The 21066-nt window shown below is 38.8% G+C and overlaps 4 protein-coding genes across 4 annotated transcripts; 2 read left to right on the top strand and 2 right to left on the bottom strand.

Moving 5' to 3' along the window:
• Positions 1-9047: 9047 nt before the first annotated feature.
• Positions 9048-13193, bottom strand: GCK72_013993 (uncharacterized protein; the record flags this gene model as incomplete). Its single annotated transcript, XM_003107875.2, has 4 exons — positions 9048-9170; positions 9221-9456; positions 10277-10378; positions 13133-13193. 4 exons carry the CDS (start codon positions 13191-13193, stop codon positions 9048-9050), a joined length of 522 nt encoding a protein of 173 aa, XP_003107923.1.
• On the top strand, positions 13150-13359 carry GCK72_013992 (uncharacterized protein; the record flags this gene model as incomplete). Its single annotated transcript, XM_053730097.1, has 1 exon — positions 13150-13359. One exon carries the CDS (start codon positions 13150-13152, stop codon positions 13357-13359), a length of 210 nt encoding a protein of 69 aa, XP_053584869.1.
• A 2818-nt stretch (positions 13360-16177) lies between these two features.
• On the top strand, positions 16178-17170 carry GCK72_013991 (uncharacterized protein; the record flags this gene model as incomplete). Its single annotated transcript, XM_003107874.2, has 3 exons — positions 16178-16441; positions 16497-16945; positions 16996-17170. 3 exons carry the CDS (start codon positions 16178-16180, stop codon positions 17168-17170), a joined length of 888 nt encoding a protein of 295 aa, XP_003107922.2.
• Positions 17171-18333: 1163 nt separating this feature from the next.
• On the bottom strand, positions 18334-20762 carry GCK72_013990 (uncharacterized protein; the record flags this gene model as incomplete). Its single annotated transcript, XM_003107745.2, has 8 exons — positions 18334-18396; positions 18447-18521; positions 18567-18664; positions 18715-18973; positions 19022-19274; positions 19326-19631; positions 19684-20176; positions 20678-20762. 8 exons carry the CDS (start codon positions 20760-20762, stop codon positions 18334-18336), a joined length of 1632 nt encoding a protein of 543 aa, XP_003107793.2.
• Positions 20763-21066: the final 304 nt, after the last annotated feature.

The following is a 21066-nucleotide window of genomic DNA, read 5'->3' as shown; positions in this document are numbered from 1 at the left end:
TACCGAACTGGAGGAAAGCTAACTCACAAGTGTTCGGAAAAGTTGACATTGAGAAAAAAGGGAGGTGGACATGTGAAGAAAGAAGAAAAAAAAACAATCGATGAGGATGTTCGACTTCTGGCATAGAATACTTTATTAAATTAATCGAAAGTAGTTGTTTAGTTAGAACTGTTTCGGAAAGATGGTCAGAATCTAATAAAATCCACTGATCCCTTATCTGTGATCTTCGTCAAAAATAAATCTATTTGATACAAAGAGTTGTCAAAAAAGTCAACATTGCTCTCCGATGAGAGGATCGTGTATCAACTTTGATGCAATCACTGATCATAACTATCCCCTCAATCTTTTGATTTCTCTAATCTCAATCCTCATCAGGACCTCTTCCGTATATTACATCAACTTCCTCGCAATATTTACAAATCTGTCGGAAGACAGTTTCGCACCTCATACCGCAAAAGTGGGCGGCGTGTCTTCCGTGCAGAGGCTTTGCGAGATGTGTCCACTCAACAGAAGTAACCTGTCTCTTTTCCCTCGGTCCACCTGTCATCTCTCTCGATCCGTTGACCACAATTTTTATTTCCCCATTTTCTAATATTCTTATCACTTCCGGATGTCAAATGAGCAATAATGTGGTTACTGTATCTTTTACTTCTGAAACCAATTGTTTCATCTTCTGTAGATCTTTTACCTGCAAATGTTCCGAACGTATGTCCAGTACGACCTACTAACTGTAATTTACTCTGTCCTTATGGATATCTTCGAGATATTCTTCAGCAATGTATTTGTACTTGTGCAATGGATCCATGCCAGGTTCGCGTTTTCAGACTTTTTTCATCCAAATATGACTTCGTTGAGTGATCAAGACTGTTCTAGTTCTCTAACCAGTTACAGTGATTATATTTTCAGACAACAATCTGTGGACCATCAGAAAGTTGCATAGCGATTGGTGTGAAGGCACGTTGTATTCCAAAGTTCGGTAAGTACCTGTCCAATTATAGATTATGACTGGTCTCTCTTCCGAAGAGAGGTGACAATTATGTGGCTACTACCCGGCAGCTAGTATTCGGACACGTTGTTGTGTATATTGTGTGTGTTCTTTTTTGTATAGTTTTTTGAGAAGAGAAAAAAAAATGAAAAAGGAAAATTTATGGATATATACAGGATCAAATCGAGAAGAATGTCCACGACTAACTGGTGGAATTTGCGCACTTCGATGTGAGAAAGATTCGGATTGCAATGGAAGATTGATATGTTGTTCAAATGGATGTGGTCGAGAATGTGTTGCTCCGATGGCTAAAAGTTTTCCAATAAGTGGAGAGAAACCAATTCAACCAGTGTCTTCGTCCTCTTCCTCTTCTTCTTCTTCTTCTTCATCTTCAAATATTCCTGGTTCATTTCAACGGTTGATCAAAGCAGTTTCTAATATAGGTTCCACTCATTTCAACATCACTCCGATTCCCCCAACAATTCGAAATCTTGCGAATTCTCTTTTTCCAACTCCTTCACCAATTCGCCCTCTTCCAACAACAAAAGTTGGTCAATGTCCATCAATAACTGGAAATAAATCAGTATGCAGCGAACAAAAACAATGCGGAAATGATCTAGACTGTGGAAGTGTTGATAAATGTTGTCCGAATGCATGTGGATCCACGTGTATGGAACCATTGAAAGTAACCGGATGTATCCATATGGTACTGGCCATTTCAAAGTTGAAAGATAGAAGACTTCCGAATGAATATGTTCCATTTTGTGAAAGAAATGGACGATTCTCTTCAATTCAATGTGATATTCAATTCTGTTGGTGTGTTGATGTTCATTATGGATCAGAAATATCTGGAACAAGAATCAGTAGAGAACAAAGAAGAATGGACATGTGCAGAGGTTTGCATTCTAGATATTCTATCTCACATCTCCCAAAAAACCATTTTTAGAACCTCGGCTTTGCACGAAAAAGTGCCACAACCAATGTACTCATGGCCACGTCATGGACATTTTTGGTTGCCCCATTCCAAGTTGTGGATGTGCTGATATATGCGACAAAGTGAATTGTGAGAATAGTTGGGAAAAATGTCAGCTAGTGGAACCAGACTGTGCTAATCCTCCATGCCTTCCAGTGCCGAGATGTAAGCGTTTCCTGTCCCATATATTTTATTCTAATCTATGGATTCCAGGTTTGCTCAATCCTTGTCGACATGGGCCACCTTCTCGTTTGGCTAATGGAATCACTGCTCTGTGCTCGAATGATAAGGATTGTCCAGATGGAACATGTTCGAAAGTGAGAGTGAATATAAAAAAATAAGTTTTAAAGTTATTTTAAGATTGGATACAATGGTCTCGGATTCTGTTGTTCTGGTCCAGCATCTTCCACAAGAGATGGTCGATGCCCTTCACAATCAGCTGACAAACTGAAATGTCTTCTTTATCCTGAGAACTCATGTCACTCGGACCATGAATGCTCAGAAGATGAGAAATGTTGTTTCAATGGATGCACTCTTTCATGTACCCAACCAGAAGATTATGTCGTCAGAAAACCAGTGAAACCAGTCACTGAGCCAATAATGCACTACCAACCAGGAGATGTTGAGAAGTATAATAAAGGACATTTGAGTTCTTTAGTTGCCGACTGCGCAGATGTTATAGTCTCGAATGTGAGTTGTACAACAGAATGTCATTCGGATTCCCAATGTGCTGGAATGAAACGATGTTGTCGACAAGGGTGTTCAACGAATTGCATGTATCCTGTGAGGAGTACACGTAAGAGCTTTCAGATCCTAATTTTTAGGACATGATCATTTTGCAGCATGTTTCCATCTTGCACTAACAGCAGAATTGTACTCTTTGAGAAATGCGATGAAATGTGATCGTGCTGGAAACTTTGAGCAATATCAATGTGATGACGAAGGGTGTTTCTGTGTTGATATTGCAACAGGAGAAGAACTTCCAGGTTCAAGAGCAATTGGAAGAAAACCAAATTGTGAAAGTGAGTTATTACATTATTTCAATGATGTTTCAGTTCTTACTTTTAGGTAGAAATCCATGTGAACCATTGGTTTGTAAAGTTGCATGTCCATTTGGATTTGAGAAAGGACCCAACTCATGTCCAACTTGTAAATGCAAGAATCCTTGTGAAGAAGTCAAGTGTCCTCAAGGAAGTGTATGTGTAATGAGCTCTGTACAATGCTATCAAACGGGAAATTGTGTTTCTCAATCGAGATGTGTTCTAAACTTCTGTCCAACAGGGGAACCATATATTTCGAGTATCGGAAATGTTGAAAGTTGTACAAAAGATGAAGAATGCCCGTCTTCTACTCATTGGTGTCATCTTCTTGGATTGGCTTCTGGTGGAATATGCTGTCCATCGCCTGCTCGTGTTCATCATGCAGGTTCTTGTCCAACTGTTCCGATCAGTTTGGATGCTAAGATGTGCAGGGTCTCTTGTAAAGTTGATGATGACTGCAACGGACATCAGAAGTGTTGTTTCGATGGATGCGGGGCTGCGTGTAGAGATATTACTACTCCACTGATCGAGATATCAAAGGAAATATTCGAGAAGCAAGGATCTTGTATTTCAGAACAAAGAGTATTATGCAATAGATTGGAGTAAGTAAATATAAGTTTTTAACAGAGTAAATTGGTTTGACAATTCAGAAAGAACACATGCGAATACGATACTGATTGTGCTGGAGTCGCTAAATGTTGTGATGATGGTTGTGTGAAAGCATGTGCATATCCTCTTCAAACAAGTAAATGTCTCGTTCGAAAGACAAATCTTCAGAAAATGGGTCAAATGGATCTGATAAAATGCCGTCCAGATGGCACTTTCGAACAGATTCAATGTGATACCGAGTTCTGTTGGTGTGTGGATGAAGAAGGAAATTATGTTGATGGAACTAGAACCGGAGAAGATATTACTCCTAACTGTCCAGGTAAGCAGACTCTCTCTCTGCATTCTTTTCCAATTGATAACTTCTTTAGAACCTTGTGAAAAACTGGAGTGTGGACCAATCGGTTGTGAGTACGGACACAAAAAAGATGCAAGAGGTTGTGCCACGTGTGAATGCGTGGATCCATGTGAAGGTGTCTCGTGTCCAGATGATTCTCTTTGTGTTCCAACCACAGTTCCATGTGTTACAAAACCATGTCCAACGGTATGTTCCATTTGGTTGACTTCTCATATTTACTCTTTTCAGATTCCTCGTTGCGTTATCAATCCGTGTCCAGTTTCTGAATCAATCAAAAATGAGACAACTTTCCATTTGAAAAAATGCTACAGAAGCAACGATTGTTTTGATCCTATGATGACAACTCATTGTTCGATGATCACTCAAGATTTTGGTTTTTGTTGTACAGGAGAAAGTGAGTTGCAGTTTTCGAATGTCTTAAAACTTGCTTTTGTTTCAGCACCGGAAATCCATTCCGGTTCATGCCCAAAAGTCACTGAATTGAACACTGCCAAAGTAGAGAAATGTGTCCAGGAGTGTAAAACTGATTCAGATTGTGACCAGGCATCGAAATGTTGTTGGAATGGCTGCGGATTAACATGTGTTACTTCTTCTGCAACTCATCGACAAATCACTTCAATTCAACAAACTGCATCTGAATCTCATTTTGGAGATTGTTTGAATGTGGCACCACTCGGTGCGTTCTGTCTCCAGAGGCCCACAATTGCTGACTGTAAAAATGATGATGACTGCCCATCACTATACAAGTGTTGTTCTGATGGATGTGTTATGAGATGCACACAACCAAATCGAGCTCCACTTTGCATTCATCAAAGAATTGCAGCTTTGACGATTTCTGAAAATGAAGGGTTAGTCAGAAAATTAAAAGTACTGAACCAGTTGCTTTTTCAGATCTGAATCGAATGAAAAAGACGTTGGAGTCTTCATTCCGGATTGTGATTCCTCAGGAAACTTCGATGAAGTTCAGTCTCATTTCGGTTTGATGTGGTGTGTTGATCGATTCGGTCAAGAAATATCAGGTACAAAATCGACAAGGGTTCCGAATTGTGATAATCCTCGTCCATGCCCAACGAGAGTTTGTGCTGTAAACTGCCCATACGGATTCAAAAGTGATAACGAAGGATGTCCGATCTGTGATTGTATTTCTCCTTGTGAATATATGAACTGTCCAGCTGGAAATGTATGTAGAATGCTTCCAGTCAAATGCACCACTCAAGAATGCCGACCTATTCCTAAATGTGAGTCTTTTTTAGTAAAACTTCAACTTCCAATATCGATGTTGTCAGGTATCCCAAATATGTGCGGAATCGGAGAGCCTCTTGCTCTCGACAACGCTCTTCTTGCCACGTGTTCTTCCACTTCACCATGCCCTGCAGGATTCCATTGTAAAACTAGTGGATATGCAGATGTGTCTTTCTGCTGTTCTACCCCTGAACTTGCTCAGCAATCCCTTAGATGTCCTGTGATTCCTGTCATGATAGCCTCAGTTGACGGCTCATCCTGTGTTGTTGGGTGTAGGCATCATTATGATTGTACTCATTCTTCATGTTGTTTCAATGGATGTGGAACTAGTTGTCAATTTGAAACTAGTTAGTTTATTTTTTTTTGAATTACTGATAATCAAAAACTGTTATTACAGGACAATCTGCTATCAAACCCATCAAACCGTCGTCTTCATTTTCCAAACCTTCTAAAACGACAAGACGACCAATTCTAAGTTCTCTGAAAATTGAGAAAAAAGCATCTAAGATCCAAAATGTCATCGTTGAACATCATGCAGTTCTTCCTGTTTCTCCAGTCCTTGCAAAACTAGGAACCTGTCCAAAACTGTTAATCAACCCTGGTTGTACCGAACAATGTAATCAAGATTCCGAATGTCATGGATTCTTGAAATGTTGTACTGCTTCGTGTGGAACAATGTGTTCGGCACCGAGAATCGCCACGGCTTGTATTCACAGATTGATTGCATTCGAATCTAATATTGCAGCTGAAATCGTTAATTTGATCATTCCTCCAGTTCAATGCACACCAGAAGGACTTTTCAGAAGATATCAATGTGATGCTAGAATCAAGTGAGTTCGCCCAATCATTCTTCTTTCTTATCGTTTTAATTCAGTCAGTGTTGGTGTGTTGACGTTGCAACTGGAATCGAAGAAATCGGAACAAGAATGTTCACTATGGGACTGCAACCTCCAGATTGTGACTTGCCCAAAATCTGTCAAACGAAATGCATAGAAAGTCGATGTCCATACGGAATCAGAACCGATGGAAGTGGTTGTCCGGCTAATGGAATCTGCGAATGCAACAATATCTGTGCTGTAAGTTTATAATTAAAGAACTAATTTATCAACAGTATAGTTTATAGTCATTCAACTGCCCTCTCAACATGGAATGCGCCCTCCGTCGAGTAGAATGTACTTCTAATCCGTGTCCGGATGTTCCATTTTGTGTGGAGGTTCAATGTCCAATTCCTCAAAGAGATCTCTATCGGAATGTTATTCTTTGTGAAACTGACGGTGGATGTGGAAAGAATTCGAAATGTGTTACCAATCCAAAAACTGAGGTATCCCTGCCGTATTAGTCTATAAGTTTCAACCATTCCGTTTACAGCGTGGTATTTGTTGTCATCAGAAAGCAACTCAATCCTCTGTTTTAAATCTTATTTCTCCTGCAATTGTGGCGTCAGTTCCAGATGTTGTTGAGACTTCGACAATAGTTGAAAGAGGAAATCATCCGATGATAGTTGAAGCAATTCCAATGTCACTCTCCACAAGTATGTCATCCTTTTCATTCATTTTGTCCATACACCATAATTTCAGATTGCACAACAATGCGAATCGCTCTGGAATATCTTCACCAAAACGGTGCAATACTAAAGTCCCCATTGCCGGTTTGCAGTAAAAACGGAAACTACGAAATGACTCAATGCGACAACAAACGATGCTGGTGTGTGGATGAATTGAGTGGTGAAGAGATTCATGGAACACGAAAGAAGAAAACAAAGAATGCGTGCAAGTGTGAGTGAATTATACGAAAATAGTCGTGAGAACTCTGAATATACAATTTCGAATAATATATGAGTCTCTAGAAAAAAAAAGAAACCCGTTTTAGAACAATTAATGCAAATATTAATGCAAAATATTCTGATCTAGAAAAAATGTTTCAGCCCAATCAATGTGCCTCTCGAAATGCTCAGCAAGTCTGTGCCCATACGGACTTCTTCTTGATTCAATTGGTTGTCCGAGATCAGAATGTATTTGTAAATCAGCCTGTGAACATGTCGACTGTCCAAATGGACAAGTTTGTATCCTCCGAAGAGCTGATTGTCCTGATAAATGGTGTCTTCCTGTTCCAACTTGCGAGAAATCTCCATGCAACAGTGGTCTCCGTCCATTAATTGAAACTAGAACACGTCAACAGTACTCTTGCACTCAGAATACTGTGTGTCCAATGGGATATTATTGTACAGCATTTGATGATAATATGCATGGAGTCTGCTGTCCTGGAGCCACTTCCATCAAAAGTATCGGAGAACATAATGGTCTATCATGTCCTCATGGTGACCCCTTTTCTTCACTTTCCGATGGAACTCCTCTGCCTTGTACAGTACTTACAAATGGGTAAGCTCATAGTTTTAGCAATTATTGTCAATACAAGTACTGATTTCAGATGCCCTGCTACTCATTACTGTTCTACAATGCCTGGTCATAAATCTGGAATTTGTTGCGTTTCTAAACGATATGTATGTAATTTACAAAGAGACATGGGACCGTGCACAGCTACAGTAACCCGGTTCTTTTATTCCTCTCTGACACACACCTGTGCTCCATTCGATTATGGTGGTTGTTCTGGAAATTTGAATAACTTTGCAACACGAGATGATTGTGATAATTTCTGCGCTGGTGAGGATTAAATCACTAGAAGAAACAAACTTTCTAATCTGACAATTTTTTAGGAATCGGTCTCGATCTGTCTTCTCCATATGATCATGCAAGTGCTCCGATTCCAACGGAATCCTATCAAATCGCATTTTCCTTGTCCGGAGGGAAAATTCCAAGTTCTAAAATGGAGGATGCAGAAATGTGATTTTAAGATATAAATGGCAATGTTTTCAACTTGATAACTTTTCAGACAATTGATCAACATGCTTGTCGATAGATTCAAAATTCCACGTGGGTCGATTGAAGACGTTGTTCTCCGAGATGACAACACAGTAAAGTTCACAATCAGAGATGTGGATGCAAGACGGTTCGCTAGAGAAGTTTCCGAAAAGGTATCAACTGGAGAGTTATCAATGACGTTGGCAGGACAGAAACTAATCGCCGAGCCACATACACTGACAGCTCTTCATGTTTCAAATGATCATGGAACAAGGAACACGGCACAAGTTATACTTTATGGTAAACAAACAAAGACGAAGGAAGCCATCCGTAAAACTACATTTCAGCAATTCTACTTGCTTCCTCGATCTTCCTATTGTGTGTTATTTGCCTCGTTTGTTTCTCATGTGTAAGTAAACTATGAAGTAAGTTCGGAGAATCCTCTATGAGTCATTTTCAGTTCTGTTACTACCGTAATCAACCAAAAGATCGAGTGCATACTCCAACCAACACAACTACAGTAACAGAGAGTCGAGGTCGTCAATCCGGACTTCGTCGAGTATTTTCAAGAGACGACTTCTCAGTTTGTTCTGATTTCAATCGTCCGCCAATGCATGATGTGTCAATTATCAACAGAGAACGAGAACGACCTCCTCGTTCACAAAGTTGGCTTTCTATCGGTTAACAATACGTGTTACATTTTTTGATTCATTACTTACTCTATGATACTTTCAATTCCTTGCCATAAATGTTTTTCAGCTAACTATTTTTTACTAATTCGAGATTAAATAAATAATACAAATACATGTTTATTGGACATTTAAAAAATAGATTCGAAAATCATAAATATCACAGAAGGCGAGAAAAAAGAAGGACCTAACAACGGGAAAAGAAACAAAAGGATTGATTGTGAAAATGGGTTTGTGGTCCCTGAAACTCACTGAAATGTTGATGACAGAAAGTATTGTTTGAGATGAAAGAGAGGTCAACACATCTTACAATGGTAGTTTAGGAAGATAAGGCATACTGCAAAACCCCCGACAGACAAGGGGATGATAACCAGAAGTACGATAAGTGAAGAGTTATGTTGACGATAGACGACTTCTGGCTGAAAATTTGTTTTTTTAAAGATCTTTATAAGAGAATCATAAAACTCACCTGAGGTCTGTGTTCAATTGGATATTGTGCGTCTTGTTTCACGAATTGTACAGAATCTTTTGGATCTGGTCGAACATCGATCGAAGACCTCAGGAATGCGAATGTATTACAGAAATCTTCGGAACATCTACACACTTCTTGCCAGTTATCTTGTCGTTCATCACAATTTACATGAGCATTCAGAAATGGAAGTTCGTCAATAGTCCCGCAATGTTGTCGAAGTCGTGGAACGTCACCTGAAATCAGTTAAATATAACATCCACTCACATACAATTGTTTCATTCTCCCCCTCTTCTTCTAACTCCTAAAAACATTGGTCCTAGAACTATTTTCGCGCCCAATTGCACCCAAAACACGCCTGAAGGGCGCTCATCCCCACCGAAATGCACCGAAACATTACATTTAATCGAGAAACGGAGACAGAATGTCTCTTCAAATCAAGCACTCTCTATTCAATTCCTCAAATTTGAATCCACTACTACTTTGTGTATGTGTGTGTGTATGTGAATGACACAATTTGTGTAGAGACTCGCAGGAGACAAGCTGAATAAGAAGAAGAAGAAAGAAGGACCATCAGAAAAAAGTTTGTTTTGGTTGGGAAAGTCCCGCGGGAATTGATGGTGCCAACTGCACCCACACTCTCTTCTTTTGCCACATCAACGCGTCATGTTTTTCAAACCAAAAACGAGCCGCCCGAGTAGAAAAAAGAACCCGTGTGCTTGTTGCCGGTGTCTTGAAAAGAGCAAGATGAATGGAAAAGAAGAAGGTTCTCTGATTGAAATCGCTGATAATTCGTGTCGTTTCTTCTTTGTTTCTGTCGTCGTCTCAATGTGTAGATCATATATTACTAGTAAGCTACAGCTGTCAAACATTCTTGCTTTTCCCGAACACTTTTTGTACTTTATCTCCTCTTCTACTCTATCCTGGATTCGTTGATCAGAAGTGTTATGATGAATTCTTTGAGGACTAAAGTGACATCAAATCGTCGAAACTCCGTATAAAAGTATAAAAAGTTTTGCCCGGATTCTAGAAAAAGAAGAAGAAGAAAAAACTTACGATCGTCGCTGCGATGTAACCCGATAAAGCAGAAATCTCCTTGACACAGCAAATTGTCGTCGCATGAATCTCGGTCGCAGAAACATTTCACTTGGTTCCCGCCTGCAAATTATCAGTTTTGATCCCTTCACTTCTTTTAAGACTCAAATAGATTACTGTATTTTGAAAAGAAGATATTTCAAATCGTCTGAAGACATATTTCTTATTTCCATTCCCCATCCCATCATCATTTTTCAAAATCTGACCTTTTCCATACACTTTTGACAAAGCATGAAACAACGAGACAACGTGTGATCCTGTGGTTTCTTTCTCCTTTTGGTGGTAGAAAAGAGGCGTTTAAGATATAATGTACCCAGGGGATCTTTTATTCTTCTTCTCCTTTTTCTTTATCCCCGCACATCGTATGAAACTCTCCTTCTTTTCGTTTATCAAATTGCAAATGAAGGAGGACCTTGACCGAAAGAAAAAGAGAGATTCGAACAATGTTTCGCTCAATCTTTCAATCTTTTTAACAAAGTGTTTTGGTGTGAATGATCTTTATGACGAAACAGATGTACTCTAAAGGAATCTACAAGAAAAGTGGATGACGGGTGCTGCCAAGGAAAAATACTTCCTGTGAGACATTTTTGGTATGAAAAGGTGTATTTCTCGAATGGTTCCAATATTGAGAGTCTGGAAAGAACTCATGAGATACTGTGAAATTCGTCTTTTCGTTTTGAAAATACTTCGAAAAATGTATCAGATAATAGGTTTCACTCGTGTCCGAAAAAGTGTTATTCTGTTTTGTTATTCCGTTGGTTAAAACGTGATAGCCTAAAACGTGATGACTATGACATGGTAAATTTCTACCAAAAGCACTGCAGTTTCTGAATTCATGGCTCATATTGGTATATCTTGTATATCCACCTAACTAGCTTTCAAAAAAAAAAAGAAAAAACTCATAAAAGGCACAATTTCTTATTCTTAATGGACCCCCTCCTTTTTCCTCGGTTTTGCTGCTTTGGAGACATTTCGAAAACCTTTTTCCGCATGCCATTCGACTTGTATAAACAAACAATTGGCTCGCCTGTGGCATCGACTTCCGACCGGACCAATGTCTTAGTCGTTATTGGGTCACTTAAAAACTGAATGACTCTGTTTCTCTCTGTCTTTCTTCTGTGAGAGCCTGTCCAATGCATAGTTGAAGAAAGTGCACATCCAGAAAAGAAATGAGAGCACAAGTCCGCTCATCTCGCTCATAATTTATGAATTCCACGCATAATCAATTAATCTAGAGCAGTTGCGAAGAGCATATTGGTTGGTCCTTTTAGTGTCGGACCTAGTTTTCGAGTTTCGGTAGAAAAGTTTTTGGGAATTAAATTGAATTCTGTCTACGACTTTTGACTTTTTTAAGTGCACCGGAAGCGCTCAACTTTTATGCGCTTGGATAATAGTAGAAGACGAAACAATCTAAAAGTGCACGGGAAGCTTTTAGACTGAATGAAGGAAGGAGAAAAACCCGGTAAGGTGTGGAGGGATTCCGGTCCCGGATTCCAAGTGCAAAGTGGATGTATAAGATGGTTTTGGAGCAGAAAAAGTGGGAGTGGGTGTGTGTAATTTGACGACGAAAAAACAGAAAAGTGCACAAAGACACGCAATGCATTTGCTTCTGATGTTCCCACGATGGATAAAGAAGCTGTGTGGAAGAAGGAGTGAGGAGATACAAATAATCCTTCGCTGTATACTCACTCACTTGCTTTTTGAAATTTCTTGAAAAAATAAAAAAGGAAAAGAAGGAGACAATGGAAGAAGATGGGGAGAAATGGGAAAATGGAACGAATCATAATAGAACTATTATAAGCAGAAATGGGATGAATGTGAGACAAGTATACTGATAAAGAACCTAAAATCTCAAAGATCGAGGTTTTGGTTGCTAGAAATTTGTTGGAGAAGCGGATTAAATCCACAAATTTATATTTATTTTCGTATTATTTCACCACTGATTTCAGTAAAGTTCAAACTCTGTTATCACAATATCCCATGACACAGATCTTCTTCGAGAAGTCAAGTTGACTTTGATGAATCACTTTAAGTTTGATATGTGATAACAACAAGTCTGCGGTTAGTCTTTTCATCCCATCTCTTCACACTTTTTCTTCTTTTTTTCTATCCAGGAAACTAATGTTAGAAATAGATGATGATGATGATGATAAACAACGAATAAATCAGATGAGGGAGCGAGAGTTCGACAGGAAAAGATAGAAAACAGTTGGTGCTTCTGGCGTCAGTGGCGGCAAGAAATAAAACGAAAAGCATTGTCATTAATTTCTCGTTGTGAAAGAAAAGTGGGAGATTCTTCGACTCGGACATCTGGAATCTAACTGCCCGTTTCTCTCAGTCTCATTTTTTTTTGTATTCATTCAGGTTTTTTATAAAAATGCATCTCTATGTTTCTGTTTTTCTATAGAGAAATACTTTGAGATATCTCAAAAAACGAAAGAAGAAATCTGAAAACACACTGAAAAATATGAAAAATGGCAGCTAGAGGGAATCTCTGATTAGCCCAATTGTGGATTTCTTTTCGAGTAGCTCTTCTACATTCTCGCAGATTTCCTAGTTAATTTTCGTTTCTATTCTGTTTTTTTAAAAATAATTTCCATGGAGTAAACAGACTATATTCTTACATCGTTTCTTCTAATCTTTCGAAAAAGAAAAAAGAACAAGAATCATCGAATTACGAAAAGGATTAGAATATATACATTTATGATTCATTCATCTCAAATGGTGATTCTATGGGAATGCCTCCATGTTTTTCTATAATCCCAAAGACTTCCACTCAAATGAATATTCATTTTTTGTGTTGAAAAGAGAGCTCACCTGCTGAAGTTAAGGAGATGACGAGTGCCGCCCACAACAAACAATTCCATATTAATCGCATAACTTTTGTTGTCGTCGACGTGGACAACGTAGGAAATCCGATTTGGATTCGGGTTTGGATTCAGATGATAGGATGTGAAGATGTGGAAGAGCAGAAGAGAATGAATTCAGGTGCATTGGTTGATGCCTCTTTCACATCGACCACATTGGGTTGTCTTGGAGACTAGGCGAGTCGGGACTACAATAATTATAGGATGTTCCACGAACAAAGAAATTAGAGAAAAGAAAGAGAGAGGGAGAGAACTGAAGAGGGTATCAAGGAGCCAGTGACAACATGCATCCACCAGCAGTAGAAGAGCACAATATTTCTTTCTCCGTCTCAGTCTATGTGACGAAGAAGCGAAAAACGAGGAAGAAGAGGGAGAAAAATAGGGGCGGAGTCTAGGAGAAGAAGGAGGGAAAAAGAAGGAATGAAGAAGAGGTGGAGCTCGTTTTTCCTATCCTTCATTCTGATTTTAGGACTTTGAGAAGATCAGATTGCTGGAAGAACACGTGAAAAGTACAGAGAAACAAAGCAAAAAAAATGGAAAGACGTTTCAAAATACTGATGAATAATCGAGCGTGGACACAGAATAACTGTGCTCAGAGGTAGTGTCTCAAAATTTGGGCAAAGCTTTGAAAATTTCGGGAAAATAGTCTAAAATAGAATGTACTTCGACTGTCCCTTCACAATTTACGAGTAATTTAGTTGTGTGATAGAGTCCACCAAAATATGGATTGTCCAAGTAACTTTTTGAGGTAGAGCCTATCAGTCAAGAATTTGAAATTTTCAGAAAAATTATTCGAGACAGTCAGAGTACGTTCATTGTAAGTCTATTTGGATTGACTCTATGAAAGAGGTAAATTACAAGAAAGTACTGGTAAATAGTGGTCATTATTGATGTATATTTGGCTAATCTTTCTTTGTTTTATCATTTTCTGGAACTTTCTAAATTAACAAAAAACGATTTCGAAAGGATAAATAATTTTCCAGTTCCATGTTTTTCTAATGCTTGATTTGCTATCAATATTGAGCTATGTAGATAAAACTAGAATTCTCACGAGAGGATTCGTGTAATATCTATACATTGAGTTGTTTTTGAGACTACAACTTTGTTTTTTTTTTAATTTTCTAGAAACACATCCGTGAGATTCTAAAAATTACAGATCAGGGACTCATTCTATTTGAAATTCTAACTCGAGAACGAGTCACAAGGTGAAGTGCGAACATTGTAGTTATATAGAATTCTGCCTGGCACGAGTTCAATCCTTTTAGATGATTTTACTATAGCTTCAAAACAGAACTTCATTCGACTAAAATAGGAAAATGATAGTACAAGAACACTCAAAGATATTTCATACTTTTCCCGCATACATCCGTTAAAAGTAGTTCAAAACTCATGAAAAAATCACGACATTCCTTGGAAGATGTTGGAAAAAACGGATCCGTCATCATGCACCTTTTCCCCGAGGGCACTCTCACATACACACAAAAAAGTGGCTAACAACAAAGCCAATTCTTCTAACGGGTGTTGCTCCAACGAACAAAAAAAACGTTTCTGATCGAGATGGCAAGGGGATAAAAGGAATGAATGGACTGACTAGTTGAGTGGAAAGAAGTACATTCGGAGACAACAGAGCCAACGAGGCCAGGGGGCTAACAAGAGAGAAGTCAATGACTTTTACTCCATAAAAGTCAAATGTGAAATGGAAAGTGAAGACGGGCGGCGATTACTAATTGAGTTCGCTTCAAACGAAACGGATAGAAAATTCAGAAATTTTAGAGAACATGAGTAGTGAAATCCTACCAAAATCTGTTTCTTTTGTGAAGCTTCAGGTTTGGGATCAGTAAAAAACACTATGTTTGGAGTCCTCAGATCCTTTCGGAGAAATCTGAAAAAAATTGTGAAAAATGAACAATTTGGTGTGTAACTTCTTCTTTTTCGACGCAAAGTTAGAAAAAGAGACTCTTCTCACTTCGCCGCCTTCAAAATCGAATTGAGTTATTCCTCTCTTTGCTCCGCCATTCGGATACAAAAACTCTTCAATGTCAGGAGCTCTTTTTCTATTTTCTTCTCTGTAAATTCTTCTCACTTTGTGCTCTTAAAATGGAAAAGCAAACAGAGATGCAAGCGGTGTGGTGGGAGAACAAATGGAAGGGTTTTGTTTCAGGTAACAGAAGGAAAAGATACACGGAAAATAGAGAAGTTGAGAATATAGTCAGGGTGGATCACTGAAAAATGGAATTCGGGGAAATTTAGAATCATAGAATAAGAAATAGAATGCAGTATCTGGAAAGCTATAGTAAGTGGGTGGTCTCAAAGGAAATGAGTTTCTGTTTTCCTGATCGACAACTTTGATTAACTCCCTTCTCCGTCTCCTGGAGTCAAGCATTTGTCTGAAAAGGGAGATTTATGACCATGTAAACCCACCAATATTTCATTTTCTTTGAAGCTCTGAAAAAGGAACGATGCGAGAGAATAAGATTGAGAAAAGGAGACAGAGAACGACGGACACGACAAACGATTGGACCAAAAAAGGTCGCCGGGTCCGGAAATTGGATGAAATATGGGTTGTGGACGACGAAGAAGGAAAGAAAAGAAGGGATGAGCAGAAAATATTTGGAACGGAGAAAGTCAGAAGAAAGCAGTGAACTGGTGACTACTCAAGGCATGATTCGTGTTGAAGATCCTCCACCAGAGCTTCATTCCAATGATGAATTCCAATTTCTTTTTCATTTGTTTTCTTTTTCGAAAAAAGTTACGATGGATACCTAGATGTCATTTTCTCTTTTGTTCCTCTTATCTCTCTTCCATGTTTTCTTTTTTCTTCAATGTCTTGAATAATAAATTTGCAACGAATAATTATTTTCACGCGACCACCAACTGAACAACGACAACGCATCAAAGAAATTTAAAAGAAAAACTGAAAAATTGAGTTCAATTTCGAATTCATTTTACATCGCAGACTTGTTCGCTGGATTAAACTGTAAAATTTGACAACACGATGGCCTCTTCGTACAGTACAAAAAGTTCAAGAGCCCCGAAAAGTGCAGTTGACGAAGTGGGATTTCAAAAAGGGTTTTATGGCATCACTTGTCCTGCTCAAAATAAAGGAATCTCGTTGTTGAAAAAGAAGAAAAAGAAAATGGCATACGAAAATGATATTAAAGCGGCTTGTAAGAACATGGATCATTATAAGGAGTCAGCTGATAAACTTCATTCTGCACTCATGCTCGTTTTGGTTGAAAGCAAAGCTTCTGCAGAGACTGTATGTTCGATTTGTTTTGAAGAAACCCCAATCTTCAACTTTCGTTAATTTTCAGCTCGCCATTTCTACGATTCCATCAACTATTCCAGTGGATCCTGGTTATCAGCATTGTTCAGACTTCCTGGTAGTTTACGATACTTTCCAACGGCATGGTCTGAAAGAGTTGAAACTTGATACACTGGAACCAACAGTCAAAGCATCGAAGAAATTGGCAGAGGAACAAGAGAAGTATGTTCGGAATCAACTCGAAACGTTGAAACCTCTCACCAAGTTTATCTCTGATGAGTATTGGGAATACGCCAAAGCGAGATACACTTATCACATCGCGTTAGAGAAGTTTGAAAATGCAATTTCTGGAACAAAATCTATTCGACCTGGATCAATGGAACCAAGTAGCTCAGGATTGAATGTCGAGAAGTCAAAAGATGATGCGAAAGCGAAAATGATGGCGGTTTTGAATAAGATATTAGGGAAAAAGGAGAATCATGCAACTTGCGTGCTAAAGTAATCAGTTCAGCTCGTTGATTCTTTGATTTAATAAAATAAATTTTCAGATTTGCAAAACAAGCTTCCGGATGGCATAAGAACGCTGGAGAAATTCTTTCGTCATTCAACTCAAAAACCACAGATGAGTACAAACCAAAAGTTGGAGAAGGAGTATCACCAGTTCACTCATCTCGTACTAAAAAAGTACACAGGAAAACAAGTAAAGAGAACAGTAGTCGTTGACATTAGTTTAATATATAAATCTCGCTCGTGCCTTTTTCGTTTTTCTACATTCATTCCATTCAAGACTTTCTCTTTTCTCTCACTTTTTCACCGTATTCATCAGTAATTATGACAATGATGTTAACGGATATGCTCTGATTTTTAACGTATTTTAGACTTTATATGTCTCATTATATATACTATTTTTATTCTGTATTTCTTTCCGAATTTTGTTTGTTCCTGAAATTTTTTCGCTGCATGCAGCGCGCTGCTTTCTTTTTTGAACGATGCAAACGCGCACCACCGCACACCTGCTGTTTTTCAAAAGCCACAACTATTTTCAGACTTGTTTTGTTGTTTTTTATTATCGGAATAAAAAAGTTCCGACATTTTTTACCAACGCGCAAGAGTCGCGCCACTGATCTACGGGAACGCCCACTTATCAAAAACATTTCTTCTGCACAATCAGGGCACGGTTTCTTTGACTTCGCGGGTGAAGTTTTGATTAAAAATACCACTTTTAAAAATAAAATTTGATCTATTTCCTTTAAAATTTCCTTTCCGCCATGAAGTTTGAGGAAAAAAGATCAAATTTTATTTTAAAAAGTGGTATTTTTAAACAAAAATTCACCCGCGAAGTCAAAGAAACCGTGCCCTGGTCGTGCAGAAGAAATGTTTTTGATGAGTGGGCGTTCCCGGAGATCAGTGGCGCGACTGTTGTGCGTCGGTAAAAAATGTCGGAACTTTTTTATTCCGATAATAGCTCTGTTCAAAATGCTTATGAGTTATATAAACACCTTCGGTCGTTCGTGTATATATCCGATTCATGAAGCAATGATTTACTTCAAAGTTGTAGTTGCGAAGTGATGAAAAAGTAATCATATTCGTAGGTTTAAATGGGTTTTGCGCTTTCACAGCAATTCCATGTCTTATTTTTCAAAAAAGTAGAAACTATTGATATTATGAATATACTTTACTCTGTTTTTCGTTTGTAATATTGAGAAAGTAAATTTATTAGAGATCATTTCAGCAACCTTCGAAGTAAGATATTCGAAAAGTGCTGCAGACAAAAATGACCAGGAGGCGATCAACATCAAATAATAGACAAACCAGAAGCAGGAGCAGACCCAAATGCATTTCCAAAAGTAAATCTTCACAAGAGGTAGGTTCAGATTTCAATGAATTTATCTACTGGATGATACACGTGACTGTTGACCGAGGGAAGTTGAAGAAGTAGCTCTAGACATCTGAAAGAAAAACTTGTTGTAGCTCTTAAAGAAGAAACAAAATTGAAAACCTCTCGACTCCGGTCTCTGATTGAAGGGCGATGAAATGAGGCGACTGAGCATTTTGAAGATGGAGCAGCCCACCACTGAAAAATTAGGTTAGAAAGAAGAATTAATTAAACGGGACAAACCTCCCGATCAGCGGAACCCCAAACTGTGAATACAACAACTGGAAGTGCAGCTACTAGTGCAGATACTCGGAAAACCATACCCCATTCGGTCACGGAACCTGAGAAGTGTATCCTTTTAGTTTTGTGATTTTTTTGGTGAACAACCAACCTGATTGAACAATGTACTTCGTGAGAATTTTGTTACCTATTGAAAACCAGGCTACTGCAAAAAATGACCACCCGGTTATAATACCCGAAAAGGCTGGAGCTATCTGAACCATTGCCGTGATTACTCCAGGTGTATGTAATCCAGCAAATATCATTGCACCGCACAGGCAAAAGACTGCGAGAAATGCACTTTCTTTATTGAAATACGGGACAAGAAAGATGCAAATTGCCAGTCCAGCGGAAGCTGTAGCGTTAAAACACTGCAAGTCGCATTAATCACATCTTCTTTTCAAATCTTGTGTTCATACCTTGCAAACAAACGTTTTGTCCAAGTGCATGTTTGTAGTGAGATAAGAGGAGAGAGATGATGAGAACGTTTTTGAAAGGAATAGACACAAAATTGGAAGTGCCGCAATGATCCCATTTTTTGTCGGTGCAAACTCGAGAACATCTCTCATATAGTTTGGCAAGAATTGAAGCATTATAACAAGGGGGTACTCGTGACAAATCAAAGCGAAAATACACGCCCAAAGTGGTTTTGAACGGAACATTGCTCCATATCTGTAGAACGTGATGATAGGAAGTTTGTGAAAATCCGTATCATTAACTTACGGTACTCGTCGAGTTCGGTCTGTTCGTTTACCTATGGATTCACATGCAATTCTAGTTTCAATAAACTCCTTTTCTCTGCTCGAGATACAAATTTGTTTCGCCGGTTTGTCAGCCCCAAATGGTATCCAGAATACCGTGACCAGCACGGAAATTACGGCGGAGAGATAGAAAATAGCTGGCCAACCATCGAGAACATCTTTACGAGTACACAAATATCCGGCTGTCGGGAGGATAAAAAGAGTTCCGATTTGACGTCCTCCAGAAATGAGACCAATTGCTGCAGGCCTTTCTGCTTGTGGGAACCATCTGAATCACTTTATGATAGTAATTAGTCTTCCCAATCTATATTTTCTATTACCGTGTGATAAGTGAATTGACGGCCGGCATTAAACACGCATCACTGGCGCCGATAGAAATTCTAGCGAGGACCGCGAACCAGAATGATTTGGAAGCTAATAGTGGAAGCATGAGGTTCCCTATACAGCAAAGAAGCAATCCCACAAATACCATCCATTTTCCGTTCAACCTATCAGCCCACATTCCTGTCACTATCATAACTAAAGATCCCGCATTTTGAGCAGCCAACACCAATCCTTCTTGTTGAGACTGCCATTCTAATGTACCACCATATCCATGTACTGGACAAGATGTCATACAGATGAGTGCGACAGCAAGATTAGAAGATGAAATTGATAATGTGATGAAGCAACAACACAACATTGCTGCTAACATAAGACGCATGGAAGGAAACAAAACAGATGGAGCAGAATATTCGTCATCTTGGCTCTGATCGTCTACTGCCGTTGAAATAGGTCCATTGGTAGTAGAAGGGAGGTCGAGGTCGACGGTGTCTAGAATATAACAGATTATTCGCCATGCGTTAAGTGTAAAGAAAGTTCAATCATACGGCGTGAACGTTACTTTTTTGAAATGTCGGAACTAGTTCTTTTAGGGACGATTATGATTATCTCAATTGGTACCCAACCTGAGGTTCCATCCGGAAGTTTTTTTTCGTTTAAGTTCTTCTGAACAATCTTCATTTAATACTCGTTAGAGCTACTCTATGATAGATTCTAACGCGCAATGGGTATTGTAACATTTTGTCTGTGGAATGTTTTTAAAAAATACGCGTACTAACTAGGATCCACGGTACTAACCAACGAATTCAGTTATAAAAAATAAGAATGAGAGAAAAGTTTCCCTATTGAACCGTCTCTGATTTGTAATATGGTTATTAATGTCAACATCAGATAATCATTGAGTGTGATGATATGTCGTACAGCTGATTTCCGGTAGGAAACACCGATAACACGGCGAGGAAAGTTTTTAAAAATTGAATCAATCAGACTTACCTATTCGAAATATTGTCTTCTCGGGTGGTGAGTCCAGGCTTGTTGCCCTGCTCAACTTCTTGTTCGGCGGGGGAGTGTGAGGCATGTGACTGTAGAAGTGCAGTGAAAAGGACAGGCGATGAGACCGTTTAGTCCCTTTCTATGTTTCACTTCTGGTTCTCATCCCACCTTTGACATAGGAGGATCTTTCTCTGCGTCTCTTGATCAATCGCCATCAGCGAAGTCGCTATGTTTTTTGTCGTGGTCTCTTCTATTCGTCTTCTAATTGTCAGAAACGGCGAAAAAATATTTGGAAGTAGAAAGACCCAGAGAAAAAGAGATTGATAACGTTACACCATCTCTGACTTTCGTATCGTCTCTCAAGTATCCACCGTTTTGTTTATAGCCAC

The sequence above is a fragment of the Caenorhabditis remanei genome, chromosome IV (genome assembly GCF_010183535.1).
Source record: "Caenorhabditis remanei strain PX506 chromosome IV, whole genome shotgun sequence".
NCBI lineage: Eukaryota > Metazoa > Nematoda > Chromadorea > Rhabditida > Rhabditidae > Caenorhabditis > Caenorhabditis remanei.
Note: the sequence above shows the minus strand (reverse complement) of the source record. Positions and strands in the feature narration are given on the sequence as shown.